General features: G+C 34.6%; 1 protein-coding gene across 3 annotated transcripts in view; it reads left to right on the forward strand.

The window, feature by feature from the left end:
- The window catches only part of PTPN4 (protein tyrosine phosphatase non-receptor type 4), a 121,721-nt gene that overhangs the window by 81,149 nt on the left and 16,940 nt on the right, over window positions 1–23,632 (forward strand). For all 3 annotated transcript variants that reach the window (XM_049804307.1, XM_049804287.1, XM_049804297.1), the window contains exons 13-22: window positions 875–943; window positions 7,990–8,124; window positions 9,414–9,572; window positions 14,699–14,858; window positions 17,844–17,927; window positions 18,013–18,069; window positions 19,461–19,617; window positions 21,130–21,296; window positions 22,868–22,958; window positions 23,043–23,104. In XM_049804307.1, coding sequence (XP_049660264.1) covers window positions 875–943; window positions 7,990–8,124; window positions 9,414–9,572; window positions 14,699–14,858; window positions 17,844–17,927; window positions 18,013–18,069; window positions 19,461–19,617; window positions 21,130–21,296; window positions 22,868–22,958; window positions 23,043–23,104 — 1,141 coding nt within the window. The remainder of the gene's footprint in view (window positions 1–874; window positions 944–7,989; window positions 8,125–9,413; window positions 9,573–14,698; window positions 14,859–17,843; window positions 17,928–18,012; window positions 18,070–19,460; window positions 19,618–21,129; window positions 21,297–22,867; window positions 22,959–23,042; window positions 23,105–23,632) is intronic.

Consider the following 23,632-nt stretch of genomic DNA (forward strand, 5'->3'; position numbering starts at 1 on the left):
CTAGATGATCTTTAAGGTCCCTTCCAACCTAAACCATTCTATGATCCTATGAATTTAATGAGATTCCAGTTGGCCCATTTCTCCAGCCTTCACACACCCAGTAGTTCTGTAATATGAATGTGAAAATAGCTAATTATTCTTTGATTTCAGTGTAAATGTCCCTGTAAGGGACAGAAAAGAGCAGTTTTAAGTATCAGTATCCTCTGCCTCTCTGCCTTGGTCTGAATTTACAAATGGGGAAGTGGCTTCAAGAGGGAGTTTTGCTGGTATCTTGCCACCAATTCTTAACTGCTGATAGACAGTCAAAATTCTATTTTTTTTCTAAAACAGAAATTATGAAATATTATAAAGGATCTTCGATTTGACACAAGACATCTGGTCTTACATGAAAAGTCAGCAAGTTCCAAGATCTAATCTCGGTTTTGACAACTTGCATAGAATAATACAATCCTGATGTGCTTATTATCTGATTTTTTCATGATATTTTGCTGAACTAAGTAGCGACTAAGTTATTAGCAATTCAGGGAATAGTTTAGGAGGAGTACGGAGGAGCTGCCGTAACTTTTGATTTTGACTGTAACAGGAAAGTTTATACTGTTAAGTGTTATCCAAGAAGAAAAAGGTAGAGAAGAGAAGGATTTATGTTATGCCTAAAATGAATTGGTCTTTGTTACAGTTAGACTGTAATGGGAAAGAAGACCTATGCTTCCACCAAGTGCTTTCTAAAGTTACACTGTACTGAAGCTAGCATAGTTGTTTGAGCATGGCTAGAAATAGAATTTAGGGTTTCTTGTTGAGATGATTCAATTTTAAGCAAGAAATTGTTATCCTGAGTTTGTTGCATTTAGTGGTTTTGTTTTGTTTTGTTTTCCAGTGGGAGAACAGAGGTCCAGTCTGTGCAGTATGGTAAAGAAAGAGCAAACAAAGACAGAGTATTTGCAAGGTAAGCAACTTACGTTTGTACAAGATCAGTAATTTTTCTGTTCGTATCTTTTTAGACCTTATGGGATTATTGTTTTCTGTTTGCAGAAATGTCGACTGGTGGCTTGACTTGACCGTATTAAGGAGTTTAATTTTGATGTGGATGGGTGTCTCTTTGGGGCAGCCAGAAATGGGGGAGAATCTTATGACAGAAAAGTTAATAAGGCTATTCTTTAATATTTTCTCCTTTATTTTCAGAATTCAGAATAGCCTTCAAACTGTGGTTTGTTGTGACAGGTACTAGCCCTTTTTGTGCTGTCTTTATTGCAAAGAATGGTCTCTTTAACTATTTATATTATATAGATATATTTATATAAAAAATATTGATATTGAGTTAATGGGTGTGTTTTATCCCTGGTAACAACCTACAACTGTACACATATGTTTCCTTTAGAATAAGGTACTGTGTCTTACTTGGCAAGAACAGCTTTATCACTATAGTCCCAATGAGGTATTATACTATGGGGGCGAGCTGCTTCTGAAGGTATTCTGTCACAGAGTAGTTGGCTAATCACAGAATCTATTACTTAATTGTTTTTCAGACTCCTGAGGGGTTTAGTGATTACAAGAAAACAGTCGAGACATAGATTTAGTTCTTCATTCAGAAATTATGATACAGTATTCAAAAGTAGGACTGCTGCTACATCCGTTTAGCAGTCTGCTCTGATCATTAATAGAAAAAATGCTTATGGGGAGGGAGCATGCTCTGTGCTTTTTTTATGCTTACTGACATGGGGAATGTCTTTTAGCATAGTTATCCATTAACAAACTCTGGAGTTTAAATTTATGCTTGCAGACTTTTAGTAACAAGCCCAGCAACCTTTCTCAAGTACCTGCAAACACTGTTTTTCAGAGCATCGGTGAATTCTGCCTTGATTCCCACCCCCCAACCCCCCTCTTCTTTCCCCCTGTGCAATATAATATAATTCAAGTTTTTAGCTGGGCACACCATAGATACACAGCTCCATATTAGTAGGATTTGGAGGCAGAAGTGCTGTGACATGTTTGTTCAACAGGTAGATTTTATAAGACCAATTTGTTCTGTGTGCTGTAGAATTATTTTTTAATCTATTTAATTTACTTTGGGAGTCGGGTTAGATTTTTACTTGGGGTGACTAATACTCAGAAGACTCAACACTGCGACAACTGAGTTTTATTTACTTAAATGACAGTTATGAATCAGTTAAAAACTCTTTTTCTTGTTGCAATGTGAACTTGGCAATTTCCCACAAGTAAGCAGGGTGGAGGAGAGCCAATACTTGGTTTTGAGGAGTTTATTTATCGTTTTAGAAACTCTTATTCAGTAGATGGCACTCTTCCCTTTGCGTCAAAACTGAACAGTTGGTGCTGGGGTCACTTGTATTTTGTAATACATGTTCTGGATAAAATTGGAAGTCATGGCTAGAACTGCTCTGATGTTTTCTCAAGTCTTTTTGGCTTTTTTTAGTTAATAAAATACTTGGCTTTTCTGTCCTCAGTAATTTTATTTTCCACTGTTGCTTTTAGATTAAGGAATACAGCATTCATCCTCACCTTTTGAGTTGTTTAGTAATGTTGATGACTGTCTGGGGCATATATGTGGACCTCAGTGAACTGAAATTAATGATGTATTGTAACAAATACACCTTGAAAGGCTTTTAATAGATCATCTGCTTCTTTCTCTGTCTTCTACATCACAGTGTACAATTAATGCATTTTCAATTTTAAAGACTTTTACTATTTTCAAGGGTGAAAAAACTTGAAATACAAGCCATTTCTGGAACATCATGTGATTCAAGAAGCTTAATCTAAGAACATTATCTTTAATTCTTTGTCTTATAAAGATTTACATTTGAAGTTGAAATACTGAGTAGATGTTCGCTCTTTTGTATTCATGCAGAGGATAAATTTTGCTTTTTAAGGTTTTCCAGGTATAATGTGGGTTTTTTTTTTTGTTGTGGTGTTTTGGTTTTTTTTTTCCTGGAACCTGACTTTCTTTTCCTCAGTGGGTCTTTCTTGGGTAAAGTCATCGTGATGTTGAACAGCATGTTAAGCTGTCAAGCAGTGGGCTTGTTTCGGTTGCTTTTGAAAGTTCTGCTAGGTATTGGTTGCCTTTTGCTGTGAAACCAGGAGTATGCTAGCATTGCAGTCAGGTCTTTCTTGAGAATTAAGTGGACACATAAAAAAATTTAAATAATTACTGTTGCTTTTATTATTACACATCAGAAGATTTATTCAAGATCAGTTTAAAAAAAAAAAAGGTGTTTTCAGGTTTTTATTCTAGAGCTATCCAGATTTACACTCTGTTTTCTTATCAATATCTAACGAGAAACTGCCTTATTTGAGCTAATATTGTCTAAGCAAACTTTTGAATCATTTCATTGTAAGAAAATAACAACGATAGTTACATTGAAATGTTATTTGAGTGATCTGTTTGTTCTAAGTTGGGAAATGGTGATTGCCACAAGTAATGATCATCTAGCCTTTGCACACGGAGCGGAACGTAGATACAGAGCACAAGACATGGAAATAAAATTTCTTAACAGCCATTTGAATAAAACAATCGGGTATAACCTACAGTTAGCAGGCTTAGCTGTTTATCTTCAGGATTTAACTTAAAAATCAGCTGAAGTAGTATTCATGGACTATTTTTTTTTTTCCAAATCATAAAAGCATTTAAGATTACTTTAAAAAATTGGAACCTATTTCTGTGAAGGAGGTAGTTTATAATAAATTTGATACATTTTGTAGATGTTGTTTTTTTAATCTTCATGCAGCACTAACTTAAGCATTTAGAAGACTCTTGCTGCAGTTGTTTAGATTTTTTATTTTTTTTTTAAATCTTCCTTACAGCTATTCTCTTGGCCTCATTTGTTGCAGGATATTCACAACCCAAGAAAACCCATAAGAATTCCTGGGAGCATAATAAAAGTGAAAGTAGATAATAAAAGTTCAATCAAGTAATGAATTGAGAGATTTCTTAAAGAGCACTGTTCCCTCTTAAGAGTTCTTGCAAAGTATTCTAATTCTGGTGTGTACTGGAGCCGAGAGAGGTAGTTTATGTGCATTGTATGATAGTGAGTGGGTATCTCAGTCATTTGTATTTGCAAACTCCCTATCATTAAGTTGCATTATCCATTTCAAAAAATCCAGTCTTGCTTCAACTATGCATTTATTCAGGTTAATTAAATAATTCCTCAGTTGCTTTAAATTGCATGTCATTTGTGGTGTAGCTGCAGATTTGTATACAGTTTCATTCTCTTGGTGTGAAGCAGTAGTTGCCAGTTTTGCTGAGAAATGCGTTCCCTGTACTCCTAGTCAAAATACAAAGCAAGACTGTGGCTCCAGGTTATACTTATTTTTGGGACAGAAATGATTTAAAAGTTTACCACCTGTATTCCCAAACAATACCCTCTTTCTTTCCCAGCTCCTGCAAGAATTTAACACTTCAGCTGTGGGAGGGAAAACAAATTCTATCTTCAAAAGCTTTTGTGTACTGTAGCTGAGCTAATATAATTTGTCATGCTATTTTTTAGTTGCATTATGTAATTTCATCCCTGCTACTCATTTTTTTGTATTTGACATAGTATCGCAACTCTTAAGACTGTTCTTGATTTTGGGGGTAGGTAAAGTTTTTGGTCTCTGTCCCTGCTCAGATAGATAGGACTTCTTCCAACTTTTTTTAAGAATGTTTCTGCAGATACACCAAAAATTATATCTGAAAATAGTTTATGCTGTTAACTAGCAGGGCCCTTTGCTGGGGTGCAATAGAAGCATCCAGACCGAGCAGAGAAATGTGGAATTTAGGATTTCAAAGGTTATCAAAGCATTTCAAAAGATTTTCACAGCTTACTCTCCCACCCCCACCCCACCCCCCCCCCCGCCCCCCAATCTCCTCAGCTGCGCTGTGGCATGAGAAAGTTATTTGAATATTGTAAGGAATTAGTGATACAGGAGAAACTTGCAGGAATATTTCACAACACATCTTAAATGTTAATAAAAAAATAACTTATTGTTAGATATAGAAGTGTTGGCAGGAGAGCTAGTATCAAAAAAGCCACAGCACTGAAGTTTGGTGCTGCAGTGTGGTAATTTTTTCTTTGAAATTTTTGCAAAGACAGGAAATGGAGGCAACAAACATGAGTGGGTGGGACTCTGAGGTTAGAGCTGTTAATAAAATAATTGAAACGAACCTCTGCTGATAAACACTGCAGCTGTTTATCATGGTAATAAGGTATTATTTCTGAAAGATCAGACCCTATCCACAGTAAAAGGTGAGTTTTCTTAACATTGCATTTTTTTGATGGGAATAAGGTGATGCTTTTCTCATTTTAGAGTTATGTTCGTTTGTTGCATAGATTGAGGAAGTTTTAAAAAATGCAGTTACAAACTATGACTTAAGACACAATGCATTGGTTTTTTTCTGAAGCAGTCAAAAATGTAGTTTTTGGAAAAACTTGTTCCCCCCCCCTTTTGTTTCTCTCTTTGTAATTTAATTTGTTCTATACAGGCAAGAATAGTGCCCTTTCATTGTTGTTGAGCATTTAAAAAAAAAACCAAACCAAACACCACCAACTTTCCTATGCTTCACTTGTTGCTTTTTCACTGAAGGTAAATAAGGTTCAATAGCTGCCTTTACTTGTCTATCAGAAAATACCATATCTGCAGTCCTGTATTTACCTAATTTAGCTTTGGATATATTATGTCCCTCTGCATTTTTCCCTCAGCCTGTTCTTTGGTTAGTAGAATCTACCTCTTGGCAGAGCTGACTCTTGGTGCTAATCTGTCTGCAAGCGTGCTGTCAGCAAAATCTAGCTAACGATATCTTTGATTAATAAAAGAATAATGAACAGATAACATTAGACGTGCATTTCAGTTCTGCTGGTTTCTTGTTTTACCTGTTCAGAGCTGCTCAAATTTGCTATGTTTGTGAAGAAAAATATCTAAGTGGTTTGAGTTGCTCACATTTGAAGCATATTACAGAAATTGAAACGTTAGTTTAATTGACATGATGGCAAGCTAATTACTTTTTGAATCAAATTAATACTGCTTAAATACCGTGAAGCACGCTAAGAATGGATGTGTTTTTCCTCAGGAATTAAATAATTTATATTTTCCCTGTTTTCAAATATCAATTATACTATTAGATTTTTTTTCTCAGGTGGAATAAAACCTGAACAAGTAGTATTTAGAATAGCCCATCTCACTTAAGTGTCTGAAATTTGTTATTCAGTAAGTCTTTAGAGCAGCAAAGCAGCATGCAATACATGTTCAGAACTGCTTGGGGGTGTAAAAACAAAAATAAACCCTTCACAGATTACCACTCCTTTCGTATCAAACACTGTTGACATCAATAGGATTTAAATATTTCTGCATGTGAAGATAGATTATTCAATATGACGCTTGGTTGGTTATTGTTGTAGACTTTTTTGATAATTCAAGGACAGTCTCCTTAAGGTGGTGCCTTGCATTGAGTTTTAAGTTCTGTGAGAAGCAAAAATGTATTAGCAACTAAGGTTCTCATTTTCAGAAGGTTGTAATTTGTGTGCGGGTAGTTCCTCAATTTCTCAAAGTTCCTTCTTTCTGGACTTGCACTTTCAGTAAATCAGTAAGGTGATAACAGTGAAGATAAAGAACAGTTACTATGTGTCCCAAGAACAGCAAGGGCAGAAGTTATTTTGTGATATGGGTGTATGGAGGTGGGGAAACAAATGAAGGGGTTATACTGATACAATAATACGTTGTCACCTCATTGTGCAAAGCCGCAGAGTAGAGAAGTGTGTAGTGATAGAATATAAAGGCAAATGGGAATGAAATTATCATGGCATAAAAGACTGATGAAATTGAGGTATCACTGGAACAAGAGAGGGTTGGGTAATGATAGAAGAGAAATTTGAACTACCATCTAAGTAGTAGAAGTAAGGTGAAAACCCAGTAACACAAAATACACAGGACAATTAAGGATTGTTTAAAAGAATTTTGGCTGTTGGCTGTAGAATTTTTGGTTGAAAACAGCAAATGGCAAAAGTCTGGATATGTTCACTCATGGCATGACTGAACCATCCAGTGTAATGCTAAGAAAAAAGCAACCACAGTTCTTGGATGATTCATTTGCTGATTTCCAGTATAAAAGGGAAATAGAGTATTTCATGAGAGAGTGCAAGTATGGTCTCATTTGTGCTTAAAAAATAGGTGAAAGAAACAGCAGAAGGGGATTGTAGGTATCCTGGGATGACTGGAGAATGAGAAGAAAAAGTTTCCTCAATATTGAAAAAGGGCAACAAGTAGAAAATACAACTCCTTTTGTATAAAACCACTGGTGATAATGACCTTTAACCTGAAGGACATTTCTGGCACAAAACCACATGGAGGTTGGTTACCCACAAAGAAGTTTAAATAGGATGTTTGCACCTGCCTTACATGTGACAAAACATGTTCTGGAAGAAATCATGTCACCTTGATGGAAATCCCTGATGAGTAAACACAACTCAATAGCTCTGTTGCCATGTTGATGATTACTTTACTTTCAGTTCTTCAAAGTCTTTGGGAGTTTTTTTGGGGCTGATGATACCACGGTTTTATTTTTCCTGAGATGGCTGAATAGTTGTGTTACTTAGAAGTTTTTTGCTTGTTGCGTTTTTTGGTTTGTTTTTTTTTTTTTTTTGTTTGGAGCTTTCTTTTTTTTCCCCCATTTTTAAGTTCAGACCTCTCAATGACTGTTCTGTTTGAGTCAGAGTCTCTTTGAGGCATTAGAAATGCCTGGTGAAGTTTAGTGGGTTCCTCTTCCATCTTGCCTGTCTCCCTCCCAGCCAACAGTATTTTATGACTGTATTTAATTGACGTTCTTGTACAAAGTACAGAAAATGAAGGACAATATATTGAGAAAATATAGAACTGCCCATGTAAATATAGTTTTGCGTTGTTACATTTCATTTCTTCTATATAATTTAGTTTCCTATGATAGAACATCAGATAGAACATATTTGTACCTCATAATTTTTGGTTACTTATTTTACTTTCTTATTCTAGATCCCCCAGTAAACCCTTGGCACGGAAATTAATGAGTGGGATGGACTGGGAAGTAGTGAGTAGGAACTCACTGTCTGATGATAGGTTGGAAACACAGAGCCTGCCATCACGGTCTCCACCTGGAACTCCAAATCAGTAAGTAGCATTGAATCTTGTCTCCCTAGAAGTAGCTGTCTACCTGTAATGCGAGTGACCTACTTGTGTAATAAAAGGATTAGTGCATTATGGAGACAAATAACTTCACAAATTATGTGCTTTGTGGTTCTCTGGAACATTTAGCTCCAGATAAGAGAAACTATTTGGGGGTGAATTTTAGGTGCTTCTCAGTCAACCTATAAAAAGTGTAAGATGTAGCACGCTACCCTAAATTTGAGAGCTTGAGTTTTCTCAAGCACAGTTAAAACTAAATTATTCTTTTGGCTAAGAAAAAAAGCCTGATAATAAAATCTGTGTGATATTTTAGAAATAATTTATTCTAGTTAATACCACTTATTAAAACATTGGGGAAAATTACTTAATCAGAAATCCTTGCAGGTATATTCTCCTCAATTTTTCTGCATTTCCTTTCAAAGCTTACTCTTTTCACATGATAGAGCTGTCTGTTTTATGTTTATAGTTAGTGAAAAATCATTCCTAATTTCTTTTGGAAAAAACCCAATTTTCTCAGTGTGCTGAAACTGGCTTAAGAATTGTTATTATCCAATTTCGTATTGCATAAACCAGAAGGTTTTAAGATTCTTTGGCGTTGCAGTATATTATTCCAAAGTCTGTTGTTGTAAATATCTGTAGCACTTAAATATCTTTGTAAAAATTGTGTAATAATGATGCTTATAGCATAACATAACTTACGCATGCATGCTTCAAAGCATTTTAAGAAAGATTCCTACGTCACTATGCTAGGTTTCAAATGGGAAAATTTTGGGTCACAGAAATGGTAAGATTCTCAGTGCAAAGCTTATGATTCTTCTAGGAGAAGATGCAGGGGATAAAATGTTCATCCTAATGAATTCAAGTTAAGGTCTACCGTGAACAGAGCCAGGATTTTTCTTCTTGGGGATTCATTTTTCTTCTCATTGACCGGACTGTCAGTCCAGTAGACTGTTCATTGGACCATAATGCTTTCAGGCTTCTTTAATTAACAAAAAAAAAAAAAGGAAGAAAGAAAAATATTAGCCATATAGTGTTTATTAAAATAATTTTTGAACACTTTTAAAAAGAAAATTATGACATATAGCATGTTGATCTGACAACATTATTGTTTCAGTGATTTTTGAAACCTTAAATTACTTGATAAAAATATGTATATGAACATATGCTTGCACTGAGAGAAAATAATTATTTCAGCATTCCTTTGTAGTGGTGTAAGGAATGTAGATCAATAATAATATTATTTTCACATTGCACTGCTGTGCTTTCCCTCTTAGTCGCAACTCTGCCTTCACTCAAGAAGGAGCCCGGTTACGACCCTCATCAGTTGGACATTTAGTGGACCATGTAGTTCACACTTCACCAAGTGAAGTATTTGTAAATCACAGATCTCCATCTTCCACCCAGGCTAATAGCATCATATTGGAATCATCACCGTAAGTTCTGTTGGTCATTATTACTATATGGTAGCATACAGGGCTTCTGAAGATAAGTCAGGAATCTTCACCATTAAGTGTTAGATGTTTGGGTCAGGGAGAGCCAGAAAATCTAATAAAAAGGTAGCTGTTGTTCAGGGAGTATTACTATAGGTCTTATTGAAAATTAGATGATACAGAGGTAAAGACCTATATCTGACACAATCCTGGTGCAGGATTACAATACCTTCCCCACCCACCCGCCCAAAATGTGGGTTTGCTGTAATGTGACCATCTGTGTCTGGATGTGGAAGCGAAAGTTGTTGGTTTTTTGTTGTTTTGTTTTGTTTTTTTTTTTTTTTTTTTAATAGAACGGAAGTACGTTGTTTTGTGATTAAAAAGTTTTTAATTCCTGTGAGTTTGGAAGTTTTGCTTTTTGTCAAGGCACAGAAGTATGACTGAGCTTTACAAATTACTTAGCCAAAATACTTTTCTAGCACCACAGCATTCTGAGGTTCTTAGTACATTCTGTATATTGTTATAGGGTATATCTTTACTTTTTTAAGATAGTACTTTCAGGCTTTTTTTCTGTTATGCTGAATAATTGTGATGCTGTAAGTTTACTATGCTATGATCAGCAAAATAAAAAACTATTGTTGTGTATTAAGTCCAGAAGGATGACAAACAAAAGAAGTTGAGTTATTAAAAGATTTTAAATACTCAATAACTTGTGGTCAGAGTTCAGATTAATTGGGGGGAAAAAGGTGCACAACATTACACCTCGTTAACAGTGCCGCTGTACCTTCTTATATGTAGCTATATATGTAATGCTAAACTTGCCCTCATAATTTTGTGTAATCTTTGTTAGCAGGGAAATCGTTCAAATGGTTTCAAAACCATTCGAGAACTACAAAATAGCACAAACATAATTACATGTTTACAAACAAATTGTGTGTCTCAAAAAATTACTCTGGGGAGGTATTTGAACACAATTTTAAAACCTTGCTTGGACTGTACATTCAGTTTTCACAATTGTCTGTGATTTTGGGGAGAGAAATAGAATACAAAATTTTTAAAGTTTTGTGAAATAACACAAGATGCTTTTTATGATAGGGTACAATAGTTATAATTTGCCCATCAGATAATTATTTAGCTTTCAGAGTTATAAAACATTTGGCCTAATACTAGAAAGTCCCCTTTTTGATGGGCTTTTTAAACCTATTCATATAGCAAGGGAGTCTCAAAACTGGAACACTTGTGAATCTTTTCTCATATTAGAGTTTTGCTGTACAAAGGCCACACAGGGTCAGGTTCCTTCTGTTGCAAGGCTCCAACTGAAGTCAGTTATGAGAAGCACTTACTGAATAGTAGAGGGATACCGTGAAGTAAGCACAGTTCTTAAATATTCTGTTTTATTCATATGCCTTTAAGTTAAGTTGTAAAAGATGTTCCTAAGTGTTCTTGGGATTTGTTTATTTAATACCTGATTTCTGGTGTATGTTACCATAGAAATGAGTCTTAAAAAGAGAGGAAGTGGTTTTGTAAATTAGTTATGCAACTATGGCTGTTCTTTTTCATGGTTTTGCATTTTTTATGCCCTAGCAGAAAAACTATTGCTCTTCCATCACTACATTTTGGGTTTTGTTTTTGTTTTTTTCCCTTGTTGGAAGCTTAAAAGTGGAATTTAATCTCCCAGTCTAGATATCAAGTATAAGATATTTTTAAGAATGAGGATGTTGACTGTCAAAAATACATGAACCCCATTAGGGTCTTCTGAAAGTTCCAGGTGATGTTATTGATTGGAGATTGAGATTTATGAAAGAAAGTAGTAGTCATGAAGTTAATATTAGCAATATAATTTAAAATTATACTCTTTTAGAATTCAAAAAGCTATTTCTTAAACAGTTTGACCTTTTGGAGTGAAAAGATTTGAGTAGTCCATCTGCTAATTTGTTGGGAATTTTTATTTATTGATCAAATTTACGTATGTAAGAAAGTCAGATGGGCTAACTTGACAAGCAGTAGGTTTAGTGGTCTCTTTGTGTTTGGAGTCAACGTAGCAAAAGAAATTAGTTTCAGTGCAGTTTAGAATGACGTTACAGCTTAGCTAATATAACCTTTAATTCCACATTTTTTTTCTTCATCTGCATGTGCTATTCAAAACTAAATTGAGAGATTTCTGCTTGTAGTTCCCTGAGATTATTATAACCTTAAATTCCAAAAGCACATGATATGTGTTTAGTTTAATAAATTTATGGGGGTGTGTATGAAACTTTTGCTTAATATATTAAAAGGTCAGGCCGGATATCTGTAACAAAAATACCCAAAGCTTGTCAGTGCCAGGGTTTGTGTGTTATTTTATTATTATGTAAATTGCTGAATGCAGTAACAGAGAGCTGCTTTGCCTGCAAAATAGGCTGCTTTCACTGCCATTGTCTAAGCATTCATAAGGAAATTCAAAGCTGACTGGGCAAATATAAAGCAATGAAGTTTTTGCCCAAGGCTTGATTGTTAGTTCTCACAATTCATTATGCTAATATATTACAGTACTTGCATTGCTGCTTCTAAAATGCTCATTTAAGTAACTTTTCAAGTCTTTTCTATAAGTTTGTATGTTTGGTAAGAATTTATTTGTGTTTGTTGACATGTATGTACAGACACCTAGTCAAACACAAGATCCCATCTTTTACTTTTATCAGAATGACTTCTTTTGTGTCTCTACTTATGTTTTCTGTTCCTTTTTTATTCAGTTTAAAGCTCTCAGGAGTAATTGTTTGCAGGAAAATACATAACTATTTTTCCCTTCACTTAAAAGGCTGAATAATCTGTGCTGGCCAGACCCGAATGAACAAATACATAGGCAGTTAAAAAGCTCTGGGTGACCTTTGTAAATCAATGTTTAAATAATTTATAGCTGCCTTAAAAATTCATTTTGCAAATGTTGACAATCATCATATTTTTCTCTTTCTCCACAAAAATGAATTTAGAAAAGCTGCTTATCCTGAAAAATAAAATAAAAGGATGATATGCTCTTGCATTGAAAAGTGTTAAGAAATACTGTTTCTATTCTCTAGTGTGTTTTGAACATGAGATTCTTCAGACATCACATACTGAATAATTAGTACTTTTTCCTTTTAACACTGCATGAAAAAAAATATTTTCTGAAAGCTGAAATTAAGGAAAAACATACAGAAAAAAATGTTGTTAGGATCTTTTCAAATGTACTGTTTTCATACATTGACAAAAAAAGTTGTCAATATTTTGTTTTCCAAGAAAATTGACAAAACTTTTTAAAACCAAATGGAAAGCGTGTGGGTTTTTTTTAAGTGTTCCATTTCCCATTCAGTGTTCATGCTTTTTGAAAGAGGTTTATCCTTTATTTGAAATCACTGTAGACAACTGCGATCTGATTTTTTTGCTTGTATTTGAAAACATGTATCTGGGATCTGCCTTATTTTAATTGCATAGAAACAAATTATACAGTATGGAATTTGATGCGTGCCTTAGGTTTTCTAACTTGCAGCAACTTGAAATGATATGCTGTCTCATAATGAGAGTCTTACCCTGCTAACAGTTTACTGTGGCTAGACCAATTAAATACAGTAGGACTACTCACGTGGTTTTACCTGTGCTTTTTAGAGGCTTGTTATGCTATGAATTACTGCTACAGCTTGGTGATAACAAAAGGGGCAGTGTCTTCCTTCTGGCTTCTGGGAGTGTACTTCCCTCCCCTTGTGGTGGTCGACCCTGTAATGAATCAGTTCACCTTGTTGAACCAGCAGAGAGCTACCTGGGCTTGTCCAAAAAGTCAGTGTATCTTTGCTTGCTTGGTAAGCTGCTTTAGCCAAGGGAGGAGCATTGGAGTGCTTCAAGTAAAGAGGCCATGGGTGTGGGTGAAAGAAAGAACCAAGGCACCCATTTTTAGTGGTAGTGTTCTCTTCAGATTTAGCTGTAACCTGTAACTTCATTCTTGGTGGTTTTTGGATTTGTCACTAGTATCAGTGGGCTGTTGTCATAAGTCGTTAAATTACTTAATAATACCTTTTAAAGTGGCTCATGGGGAGGAAGGTGTGTATCTTTCCTGGTATTTAGAAACTGACATTCAAACTAGAGCTAATGGGAACTATGTGCTGTTAACTGCCCTTTTTGGCCTCTAAAAATGATGTTCTTAATTCTTAAATATAAAGCCATATAATGAAAGATGAGTCATGTATTTATGTAATTCAAATTATACAGTTACACTTTTATTCCAAAAGGACTAGTAAAGGAAATTATCCATATTATACATAAACAAAGAGAACATTTTTATTAATCATTTTTATTAATTAATCTAATTAAATTTTATTTATTAATTAAAAAGGGCTTGCAGATCTAAAACAGAAATAGAACTTTCTGCTATTTAATCTTCAGTAATGGCATTATAACTCAGCTAAAAAAATGCAGGTGACTAATGCCATTTTTACAAATGTTTCAAAACTGCGCATGTTTCAAAAAGGTATATGTTCAAGATGGGGGGGGGGGAACCAAAACTCTCTTGAAATGTACACATATACTTTTAAATTGAAAAATTAAAATTTAACACCATAATCTCCAATGGGCTTTTCAAATAAATGCAAGGGGAAAGTTGAGTTGTCTTCAACTTTCACTCCTCCTATTTTTAGATCAGAAGCCAAAAACTAGTGTGGGAGCACTTTATTATGCTGCTTGTTTCTAAGATTTAAATTGCAGACATTAATTTCAGATGCAAACTAATTGATTTTCTTACTGAGGAAAAGATATTAAGTGACATCTATTTTAGAAATAATTTTTTAGCAAGAGTGCAGAGTATAAGTACAGTGAATTTTATAATATTCCAATATAAAGTGGGTTAAGAGTGCTAAAACGATTAAAAAAAAAAATATGTGTAAAAGGTGAACTTACTGGTTCTGTGTACAGTTGCTTGACAAGAAAAAAGAAGCAACATGTCCAAACATACACTTCCAATATATTCCACCACAGTAAATTTTTTGAGATTCTAAAAATACATACAGATATTCATCTGTCAAACTCATGAGTTTCTTCTGGTATTTTCAGTGTATTTCGAACCCTGAAAGAACTTGTCAGTGTCTCATGATCGTTCCACTTCGTACTTCTATTTTGGTATTTAGATCTCAAGAGACTCCTATAGATGGGCAGCCTCCTGCATTACCACCCAAACAATTTAAAAAGAACAGTTGGAACCAAATTCATCATTCACACTCACAGCAAGAACTGGATAACCATATTAATGAAACATTTGATGTTCCTGCATCACCTGAAAAATCCACAGTAAGTTTTTGCATCCAGTTTAACCATTCTGCTTTTTATTGGAATGATAGTCCTACTTTTCATGAGCTTGGTTCTGAAGCATTTCACAGAGTTGGTGTGTTTGTGCATACATTGCAGCATTTCCACTACACATACTGTCTCTTTGCTAGTTGCCATTATTTTTCTACCTGCTGGAGTAGTCCTTTGTCAGTTGTCATCAAATGACTACATTGGGATGGATACACAAACATTTTGAACATGGCTTTTCAGCACATGCAGAAATGTCTAACTAACCTCTTCTTTGAGAAGTCATTTACCATCAATTTCAAAGAAGACATCGCAGACACTACCACTGGTGTTTAATCTAGTTTTTATCAAAAAGCTGAAACTAAAAGTGCCTACCAGCTTCTAGAGCAGTTCTTTCAGGAGAGGCTTTCTGAATCTGTGGTTGCATTTCTCATCAGAATTTCCAAGAACGAGACTCTACCAAGACCTGTGACAATGAATGTAAAAATCTGAGCAAAAGTTCTTTTTCCACACTTAAGCATGTGCTAGATGAGTAATCTAGTCAGTTGATTATTGTCTGACTGAGGTGAGATCTCACTGACCATTTTTGTGATTGTTGTCCTTCCAGAAGTTTTCAAATGGTTCTTAGTTTTATACTGATGTGGGAAAAGTAACATTTTGCAGGATGGGAAAACTGTTTAACATCCAGATGTAGCAAATGCTGTATAAACAATTTTGCCAGCCTCAGACATTCAAAATTATGAGTCAGCTCCCAAAATTGATATTTTAGAAATGCCTTTGGTTTATTTTTATTTGCATTCTGAACTCTAAGCCTAGGGTGTTCTCTCAGGCCTCGTTACAAAATTAAGATTCCCATAAAAACCATATTTAATTTCATAGCTGGGGTTTTAATAAAACATGTGGCAGTGAAACTTGTAAATTTATGAGCATTTTGGGAATGTTGTAAAAATTTTGCTTTAATTAAATAACGAAACAAAATTTTTAACAGCTTTGTCTTCTGTCAGTGCTTACCTGAGTCATATTAAAGTACTGTTCTGTTTTGAAAGACAACACTACTTTATTCATCAAGTTTTTCTGCTCTGTATTCAGTTATCTTTACCAAATTGACAAAAATAACTTTCAGTTGTTTTTTTAACTCCTTTTAGTTCTGCAAAACCAACACAGCTGTGTGAGAATGAGATTCTTTTTTCTCTGCATTATCAATGTGATTGCTGTGGTCCAATGGTCCACATTTATGCAGAATACAGCAGTACACTTTGTAATTGAAGATCTAATGTGGTCTGCTGATGGCTTTTTATTTGGGGTATTAGAGAAGAAGGAACACAGCATGACTCTGAAATTTTGTGAAACAGTAAATTTAGGATTTGGAATATGTTTTTTTCGAAGTTGCTTTTCTGACCAGAGTGCACTTTCGGGTTCCTGCGCCGCTGAAGTCTTTTCTGCTGCTCCATCTCAAATATTTTAAGGAAAACCCCTCACCATTTTGACTTCATTTAGCTATTGAATTTCCTTCATCTACTGTATGTATGGAGAGTCTATTTAGAAAGGTAGTAGGACAAGTATGGGAATGACAACTTTTTACTCCATCTGCAATCCTTAAGTATCCAGTCTGAGTATGTCCAGAAGTATTTGAAAACAGGTGTGGCCAGGAGTCCCCTCAGTGAAACAGGTTAATGATGATATACAGTGTTCCTTCTGGTTTTTCATTAAAAATTGATGCTCAAAATAGCCTCTTAAAGCAGGAAATTATTATTCACTTATTGTCTGTGGATGCAATGGCACAAAAGTTGCCAAATGCTGCAGGTGAGCACTTGGTTGATGTTCATTCTGCCCAGGAACCTGAGTCTGGTCTCCAGTGCCAGCGAACATAGGTTAAAATGATTTGCATATGATCAGGCTTCCTAAGCGCCCTTCCTTCTCATTAACTTATCTTACACTGTTACTTTTTTCTCCTTCCCCAAATTTTTCATCTTTTCATTACTGTGAATGTGTTCAGGGGCATTTGTTTTGTTTTAACTAAGAGCTTAAAAAACCTGGAATTGAGTTAACTTTTTATAAGCCAAGTTGAGCAGACTTCTTTTACCTATTGAACCTGCAGGTTTTAAACTTTCTTACATATAGAAATGTTTGCTTTAATAAGTTTTTTTTGTTTTCTTCCTTTCTGAATATAAGTCTTATGCTTTGGCTGTAATTGGCAACATTGAAAACTTCCTTGAAACAAATTTCTTTAATAATACTTTGCGTCCTCACCATAGAAACTATAGAAATACCAGCTGATGTTCAGTCTGTGAAATAAATATTGATGGGAACAAACTAAAAATCACTTCAGTAGCACTAAGTTGTTTTTTCCAGATTAAAAAGTATCTAGTACTCCCCAGTTTATCGGTAGTTCCTTTAAAACAGTGGTGTTGTGATCTGAATGAAATCGGAAAGCAGCTAAAATTGTCAGAGCTTGATCACTGTAGAGCATGTGTCACACCTCATACTCCACTACAATGGAAATGAAATAGGGGATATGGAACAAAGATTTTGTTGCCAAACTTGTCCTTGCTTACTACTGTCATATTGCTGTTAATAGAATCAAAAGTATACCTTCAATTACCTTATTTTTCATCATATTACATTCTTACTGCAGACGTTTCACTGCAGTCTTAATTAAAACAAATTTAAGGAGTTTCCATTTAGTAAACTGTTTTTCTTAAGACTGCTTGAAGCTAATTAGTCTTTTCTAATACTGTTTCTTACTTTGCGCTTGCTTTGACAGAGCACACTTTTAACTTAGTTATGTCCAAGACTTTTAAATGTACAATTTTTCCCTTCTATGCAAAACTCAAGATGTTTGTACTATTACTTGATGTTTTCTCAAGTGTCCAGGAGCAATTACTTGATGAGGAAACTGCAAAATTATTACATACAATATCCTCAAAGTCTATCTATGAACAAAATATACGTTAATATAATATAATTTTTGTTTACTAGCCCAATGGTGGTGTCCCCCATGACAATCTTGTTATGATCAGAATGAAACCAGATGAAAACGGAAGGTTTGGCTTCAATGTAAAGGTAACAGTACCTCTATTCCCTTCATGTCTGTTAAGATTATTTTCTGACATTTGTGATTTATTACTAATTTAATTTGTTTTTAAAGGGTGGATATGATCAGAAGATGCCAGTAATAGTATCCAGGGTAGCTCCAGGAACACCTGTAAGTTATCAAAAAACCAAACTTGGTAGCAATATCTACATATCTTGAAGTATGTATTCAAAACTGTAAATTATTTCATAGTGGCCTATGAAAATTAGTTTGTGCCATATCATTATCATAACAAAGCAAATTATGCACAGTAAGAATTTGATGGGGCTACATAACATATTTTTATAAGTTCTTCAATCCTCGAAAAGATTTTTTTCTTACTGAAACAATGTTTAATTCCTGAAAATTACAGGGAGTTACAGATGTTCAGTTGTTCAGTATGTACTATTTCTTGAGCTGTGTCATCCTAAAAGTACATTTACTTTATTTACTTTATTAATTTTTTTAATAATAGGCATTCATATAATTTCACATAAATTATATATTGAAAGAGTCTTTTAGTATGTTAAAAATAACTAAAATACCAAATCTCTCTTATTTTAGTGACAGATGTAGCTGAGTAAAGCCAAGATTTAGATTAAAATCAGACATCATGAATCATTCATCAGGTCTGATTGTCTGTTGTTACTGGTGTTTAGTGACTATCAAAAGTGTCTTCAAACTAGGCACAATATTTTGTCACTTGATTGCCAAAAATACTGACCTGGTATTCAGCTGACTGGAGTCAGTTCTGTTTATACCTTTTAGAGTAGACTGAACCATTTATTTACTAACATGTAAGAAGTACAGCCTTCTTTTTTTTCTCTTTACAATTTGAAAATATTAAAATGTTTGCCAAGACCATTGTTCTTGCCCCTGTTAATTATTATCTCTGAAATATTTAGTAACATAAATAATTTTGGCTGACTACTTTAAACACCCACTCTCTAAGGAGAAGATATTTGGTGGTGGCATGTGCTCTTTTCTTTTCTGCAACAATGTTTAGACTATGTTTATAGTTTTTATTACCTTACTCCTCTCTCTGGGAGTACTGGGATTTGTGCATTGTCTTCGGTCCTCGTCTTACTCTTGTCATTACAGTTGCGATATTTCACACCTGAAGCATTTAAGTCTGTGAAATTGATTTGGACAAAGCTTTGCCATGTTACTCCCTTCCCTTCAAAGATAAGAACATCCTGCTTTTTAATTACCTATACAAAATGTGATTCAAACAGAGGAGCTTTCTACTTCAACTAGAGGAGTGGAGTAACAGCTGCCGAAAGACATGTTACAATGACAGTCACCTCCCAGCTGCAAATTGATTTGTTCATGTGAATGGCACTGTCTTATGTATTGTGTAACACTTTAAATTTAGCATTTGAATATAATGCAGCAACCATAGCAACTAGGCTGTTAGGATTTAAGTCCCCAAGTATAGTTATTTTAAGTTGCTATTTTAAGGTGAGAAATTGGAAATGGCTTGTTTTACAGATTGATTGATCGATTGATTTTTCACCTTGCAGGCTGATCTCTGTGTCCCTCGTTTGAATGAAGGGGACCAGGTTGTACTGATTAATGGCAGGGATATAGCAGAACACACCCATGATCAAGTTGTTATGTTTATTAAAGCTAGCTGTGAGAGACACTCAGGGGAACTTGTGCTCCTAGTTCGACCCAATGGTGAGTGATTTGTACATAAAAATAAAAAAATAAATCCACACCTTGCATTCATTTTCTACCCTCCATTTTGTGTCCTGAGATGGAATGCTTAACATCTTTGTAATAAGAAAGAACTCCTTCTTCCTTGAAAAGAAATTGCAACAACACAATGTATTGTACAAACCTTGATCGATCCCATACTCTAAGGAACTGTGCATAACTAAGTGTTGATAATTAATAGGAAAGTCAAAGATCAAATATTTATAACAGAGCTAATTTAAATTTTGTTCTCACTCTCATTGATAAAAATGCCCAGAAAGCTGTATGGATATTGAATGCAGTTTCTGAGGTTGCTGTTATTCCTTTAAGGAAAATAAAAACCAAACACAGACAAATAAAAAACCCTCTCAAACACCCAGTGTTTGGATGACTTTGGATGTCGATATATGCAAAATCCTTCCGTATGTTTCTTAAACAACACAGAATGACTGGTAACGTTTGTACTTGAGGAGGCTTAGTAGAAGAAAGTGCTAAAAATGCAGTCTAAATAACAGCTTGGGCAATATATTCATGAAATGCACTGTTGGAGCATTGCCAGCAGATGGTCACTGGACTTAATTCTGCTGCCTATCCTAATTATGATACAGTTGCAGAGGAAAAAGCAAAATGAAAAACAATGATGTTTAATCAGAATAATTGAAATTGCTTTAGGAGAGTACCTCAGCCACCTCATGAACAATTTTTCCTTTGTTCACTTACTTGCATTCCCTACTTGTGCTCTCATTCTGTGTGTAAGTTCTCTTGTAGCTTTTGTGCGCTTACTTTCTTTTTCAGATAAAATTGTTAGCTTTGTTTAGAAATTTACTAAAAGAGTTTCCCCTTGTGTGTTGATTATCTTTGTATTCTGGATAAAAACATTTGACTTGTAGAAATGAGGAGTTGCCAGTTTCCTCCTTCATGGTCACGGGATATTATTTAAAAACAGGCTGTCAAACAGCATATGTCTCTGTTACGTATACTAGAAGATGCATATTATTTTTCAGTTTATTTATAGACAGGGCACACATAACAGCATTGATAGCATACAGACATATTAATGCTATTTTCTCAGGTGGTCTGCACATATTGCCCTCATTACTGAAGCCTAAAATCAGTTCAAAGTGAACTAAAAGTAAAAATGTAAATGCAACTATAATGACTTCGGAGGCATGATGTGAGAACATGAGGTTAGGGAGTTACAGCAGACAAGGTAGGGTATAACATGGGTTTTGATCAAAATTTTAGCAGTCAGTGATGTGCTTTCACTTAAAATTACTATTAAACAAAAAAAAAAAGTTTTGCCATAGGTTATAATGATCAATAGAGGCTACTTGCCCTTGCTGATGGGGACTAAAATCAGTGTGTTAATAAATGTGGATTTTTCTACAGGAGAATCACTTACCTTTTTTGCCATTTTAAATAAATGACTTCGAGCTAACTTTACTTGACAAACCTCATATTCAGTCAGAGCATTCATGCCTTTATTTGTTATAGCTGTCTATGATGTTGTGGAAGAGAAGCTGGAGAGCGAGCCTGACTTCCAGTACATCCCTGAGAAATCTCCACTTGATGGTGTCCATCAAGACGATAATGCTCTGAGGGAATCCATGATTCAGCTAGCAGAAGGGCTTATCACTGGAACTGTTTTGGCTCAGTTTGATGTGAGTACTGTGTTGCCTGTAGCTGTGAGCAAGTTCCAAGTCTTTGGGGATAGTAATTATTTTAAGCAGAGCAGATTTCAGTTAAATTTCAGGAGAGTCAGCATCTTTTAGCAAAACAGTTGTCTTACGCTCTCAAAAGAAAAATAACAAAAAAAATCCAATCCTGTATTGTATGTCCAAACTTACGGCATAGAATAATCCTAATAATAGTTTTTAGTGTTGTTTGTTATAAATAGCTTTACTGATTACTTACAGCTTTTTGTGGTTATCAGGGACATATGCTAATAAAATACTTTAATAGAGATGAAGACTGAAAAATGTATACCAAGATATGTGTTCTGTACTGGGACCTTCATTCCATATCAAAGTTATTGTAGAAACTGAATGACAGCTGAGCTGTCACCATTTTATGGACAATCTCTATGGGGGAAGGTGAAGTTACCAATGGAAAATACAACCCTAATCTTAAGGGTTACAACCCCTATCTTCAGGGTTAATGTACAAATGTCTTTTATAAATAGTTGATTTTTTTATGACATTTCAAGACAACAGTGCGCTTCTTGTGGAGTCCTAAGCTGCTGATGGCTATAGTCTTTCTTTAGCACTAGCTTGTGCCTAGATGATATTCCATCTTTAATGCATGAGATCAAGTGACTTAAAGCAGGAAGCAGTAGGTTTGTAGAACACAGCAGTGTGAATTCTGTGAATTCCTCACCAAATGGAGACCTAGCATTATGTATTACAACATATATTTATAAAATATATTTATATACTATTCTTTAAAAACTTTGGTAAAATTTACTTTAATATATAGAAAGAAAAGATTTTCTCAAAGAGATTTAAAATCCCTTCTTAACCATACATTTTTAGTCTCCCAAACAGGTTCAATGTTTAAAAATTTTTAAAGTGCTTTTTATTGAACCTGGATTATTTCACTGATACTGTTTGCAGCACAAGGGTTGTGCCAGCACGTGGCTAAGGCACAAGAGGGCAGGAACCTCTCAAAGGAGATTTCGTGCTGGAAAAACATGAGGTAGCCCAGGATTTGCCCTACAGGTATTGAAATACAGAGGGACATAGAATCATAAAATGGTTTGGGTTGGAAGGGACCTGAAAGATCATCTAGTTCCAACCCCCCTTCCACTAGACCAGGTTGCACTTTAAAGCCCTGTCTAAAAAGAAAAAAAAGTGCAACAACTGCAATGTAGGTAGATGCCTATATGTACACAACACAATCTGCTTGCCCCAAATGACTGTGTGGAATGTCAGTATCAGTCAATTCCTGTACCAGTATACAATACTGACTTTTCTCTAATAAGATCAGTGGTCTTATGGAAGCTTGAAATTTAATGTTCAGTTTGTCTTTAAACAAATTGTGATGACGTCTTGATTATTTTCAGTGATCCCACAGCATAACTAAATTTGTAGCGCTTTCTTTTGAAAAGCGTTTTTGTGTGTGTTGAAGCTACCATTGCTCAGTAGTTTATGTTCTGAAAAGTGCCTCTAGACAAATAATATACTAACGGGTCTTTTGCATCTATTATGATCTGACCATTGGTTTTGTCTTTTAGCAATTGTATAGGAAAAAGCCTGGAATGACAATGTCTTGTGCCAGATTACCTCAAAACATTTCCAAAAATAGATACAGAGACATTTCGCCTTGTAAGTATGTGCGTTTGTATATGTGTTCTAGAAGTATTTACTGTGGTTAGTAAATAAGTAACATCTTTCTAAATTTTTTTTCAGATGATGCTACACGGGTTATTTTAAAAAGTAATGAAGATTACATCAATGCAAATTATATAAATGTAAGTAGTATTTTTCAAAAGAGCTTCTGACATTAAGTAATTTTGCAGTTTTTCAATGGAGAAGTTTATTTTTTAAAAAAATAACATTTTCATAAATCTAGTTCAGACTAGAATGGCTGATAAACCTGTAGTCAGATGATTTGAAATTTACTGTAGATCTACTTATTTGCTAATGCTTTGTGACAGGTATTTTTGTAAATGAAACCCAAGAAAAAGAAAGAACACTAAGAGAAGCTATCCCTCTACCAGAAGAATTAATTCTTCTTTTCTGATTACTAATGTGGCAGTAGTGTTCAACATCAGTAAAGCTTTATCCGGCAGCACTTTCTTTTACATCTTTTTTCTTTTTTCTTTTCATTGTTAGTAACAACAAAATTACAGTTACTTTTCCTCTCAGGAAAAAAAAACAGAGATGAAATTAATTTCCAAGATCAGTATTTTAAACACTGGTGTCAGAAACCCAAAGAGCGTGAAATGTTTGAATTATTTGCCAATTTATTTGCCATTATTTGGTCTATAATTTCTTTT

The sequence above is a fragment of the Accipiter gentilis genome, chromosome 1 (genome assembly GCF_929443795.1).
Source record: "Accipiter gentilis chromosome 1, bAccGen1.1, whole genome shotgun sequence".
NCBI lineage: Eukaryota > Metazoa > Chordata > Aves > Accipitriformes > Accipitridae > Astur > Astur gentilis.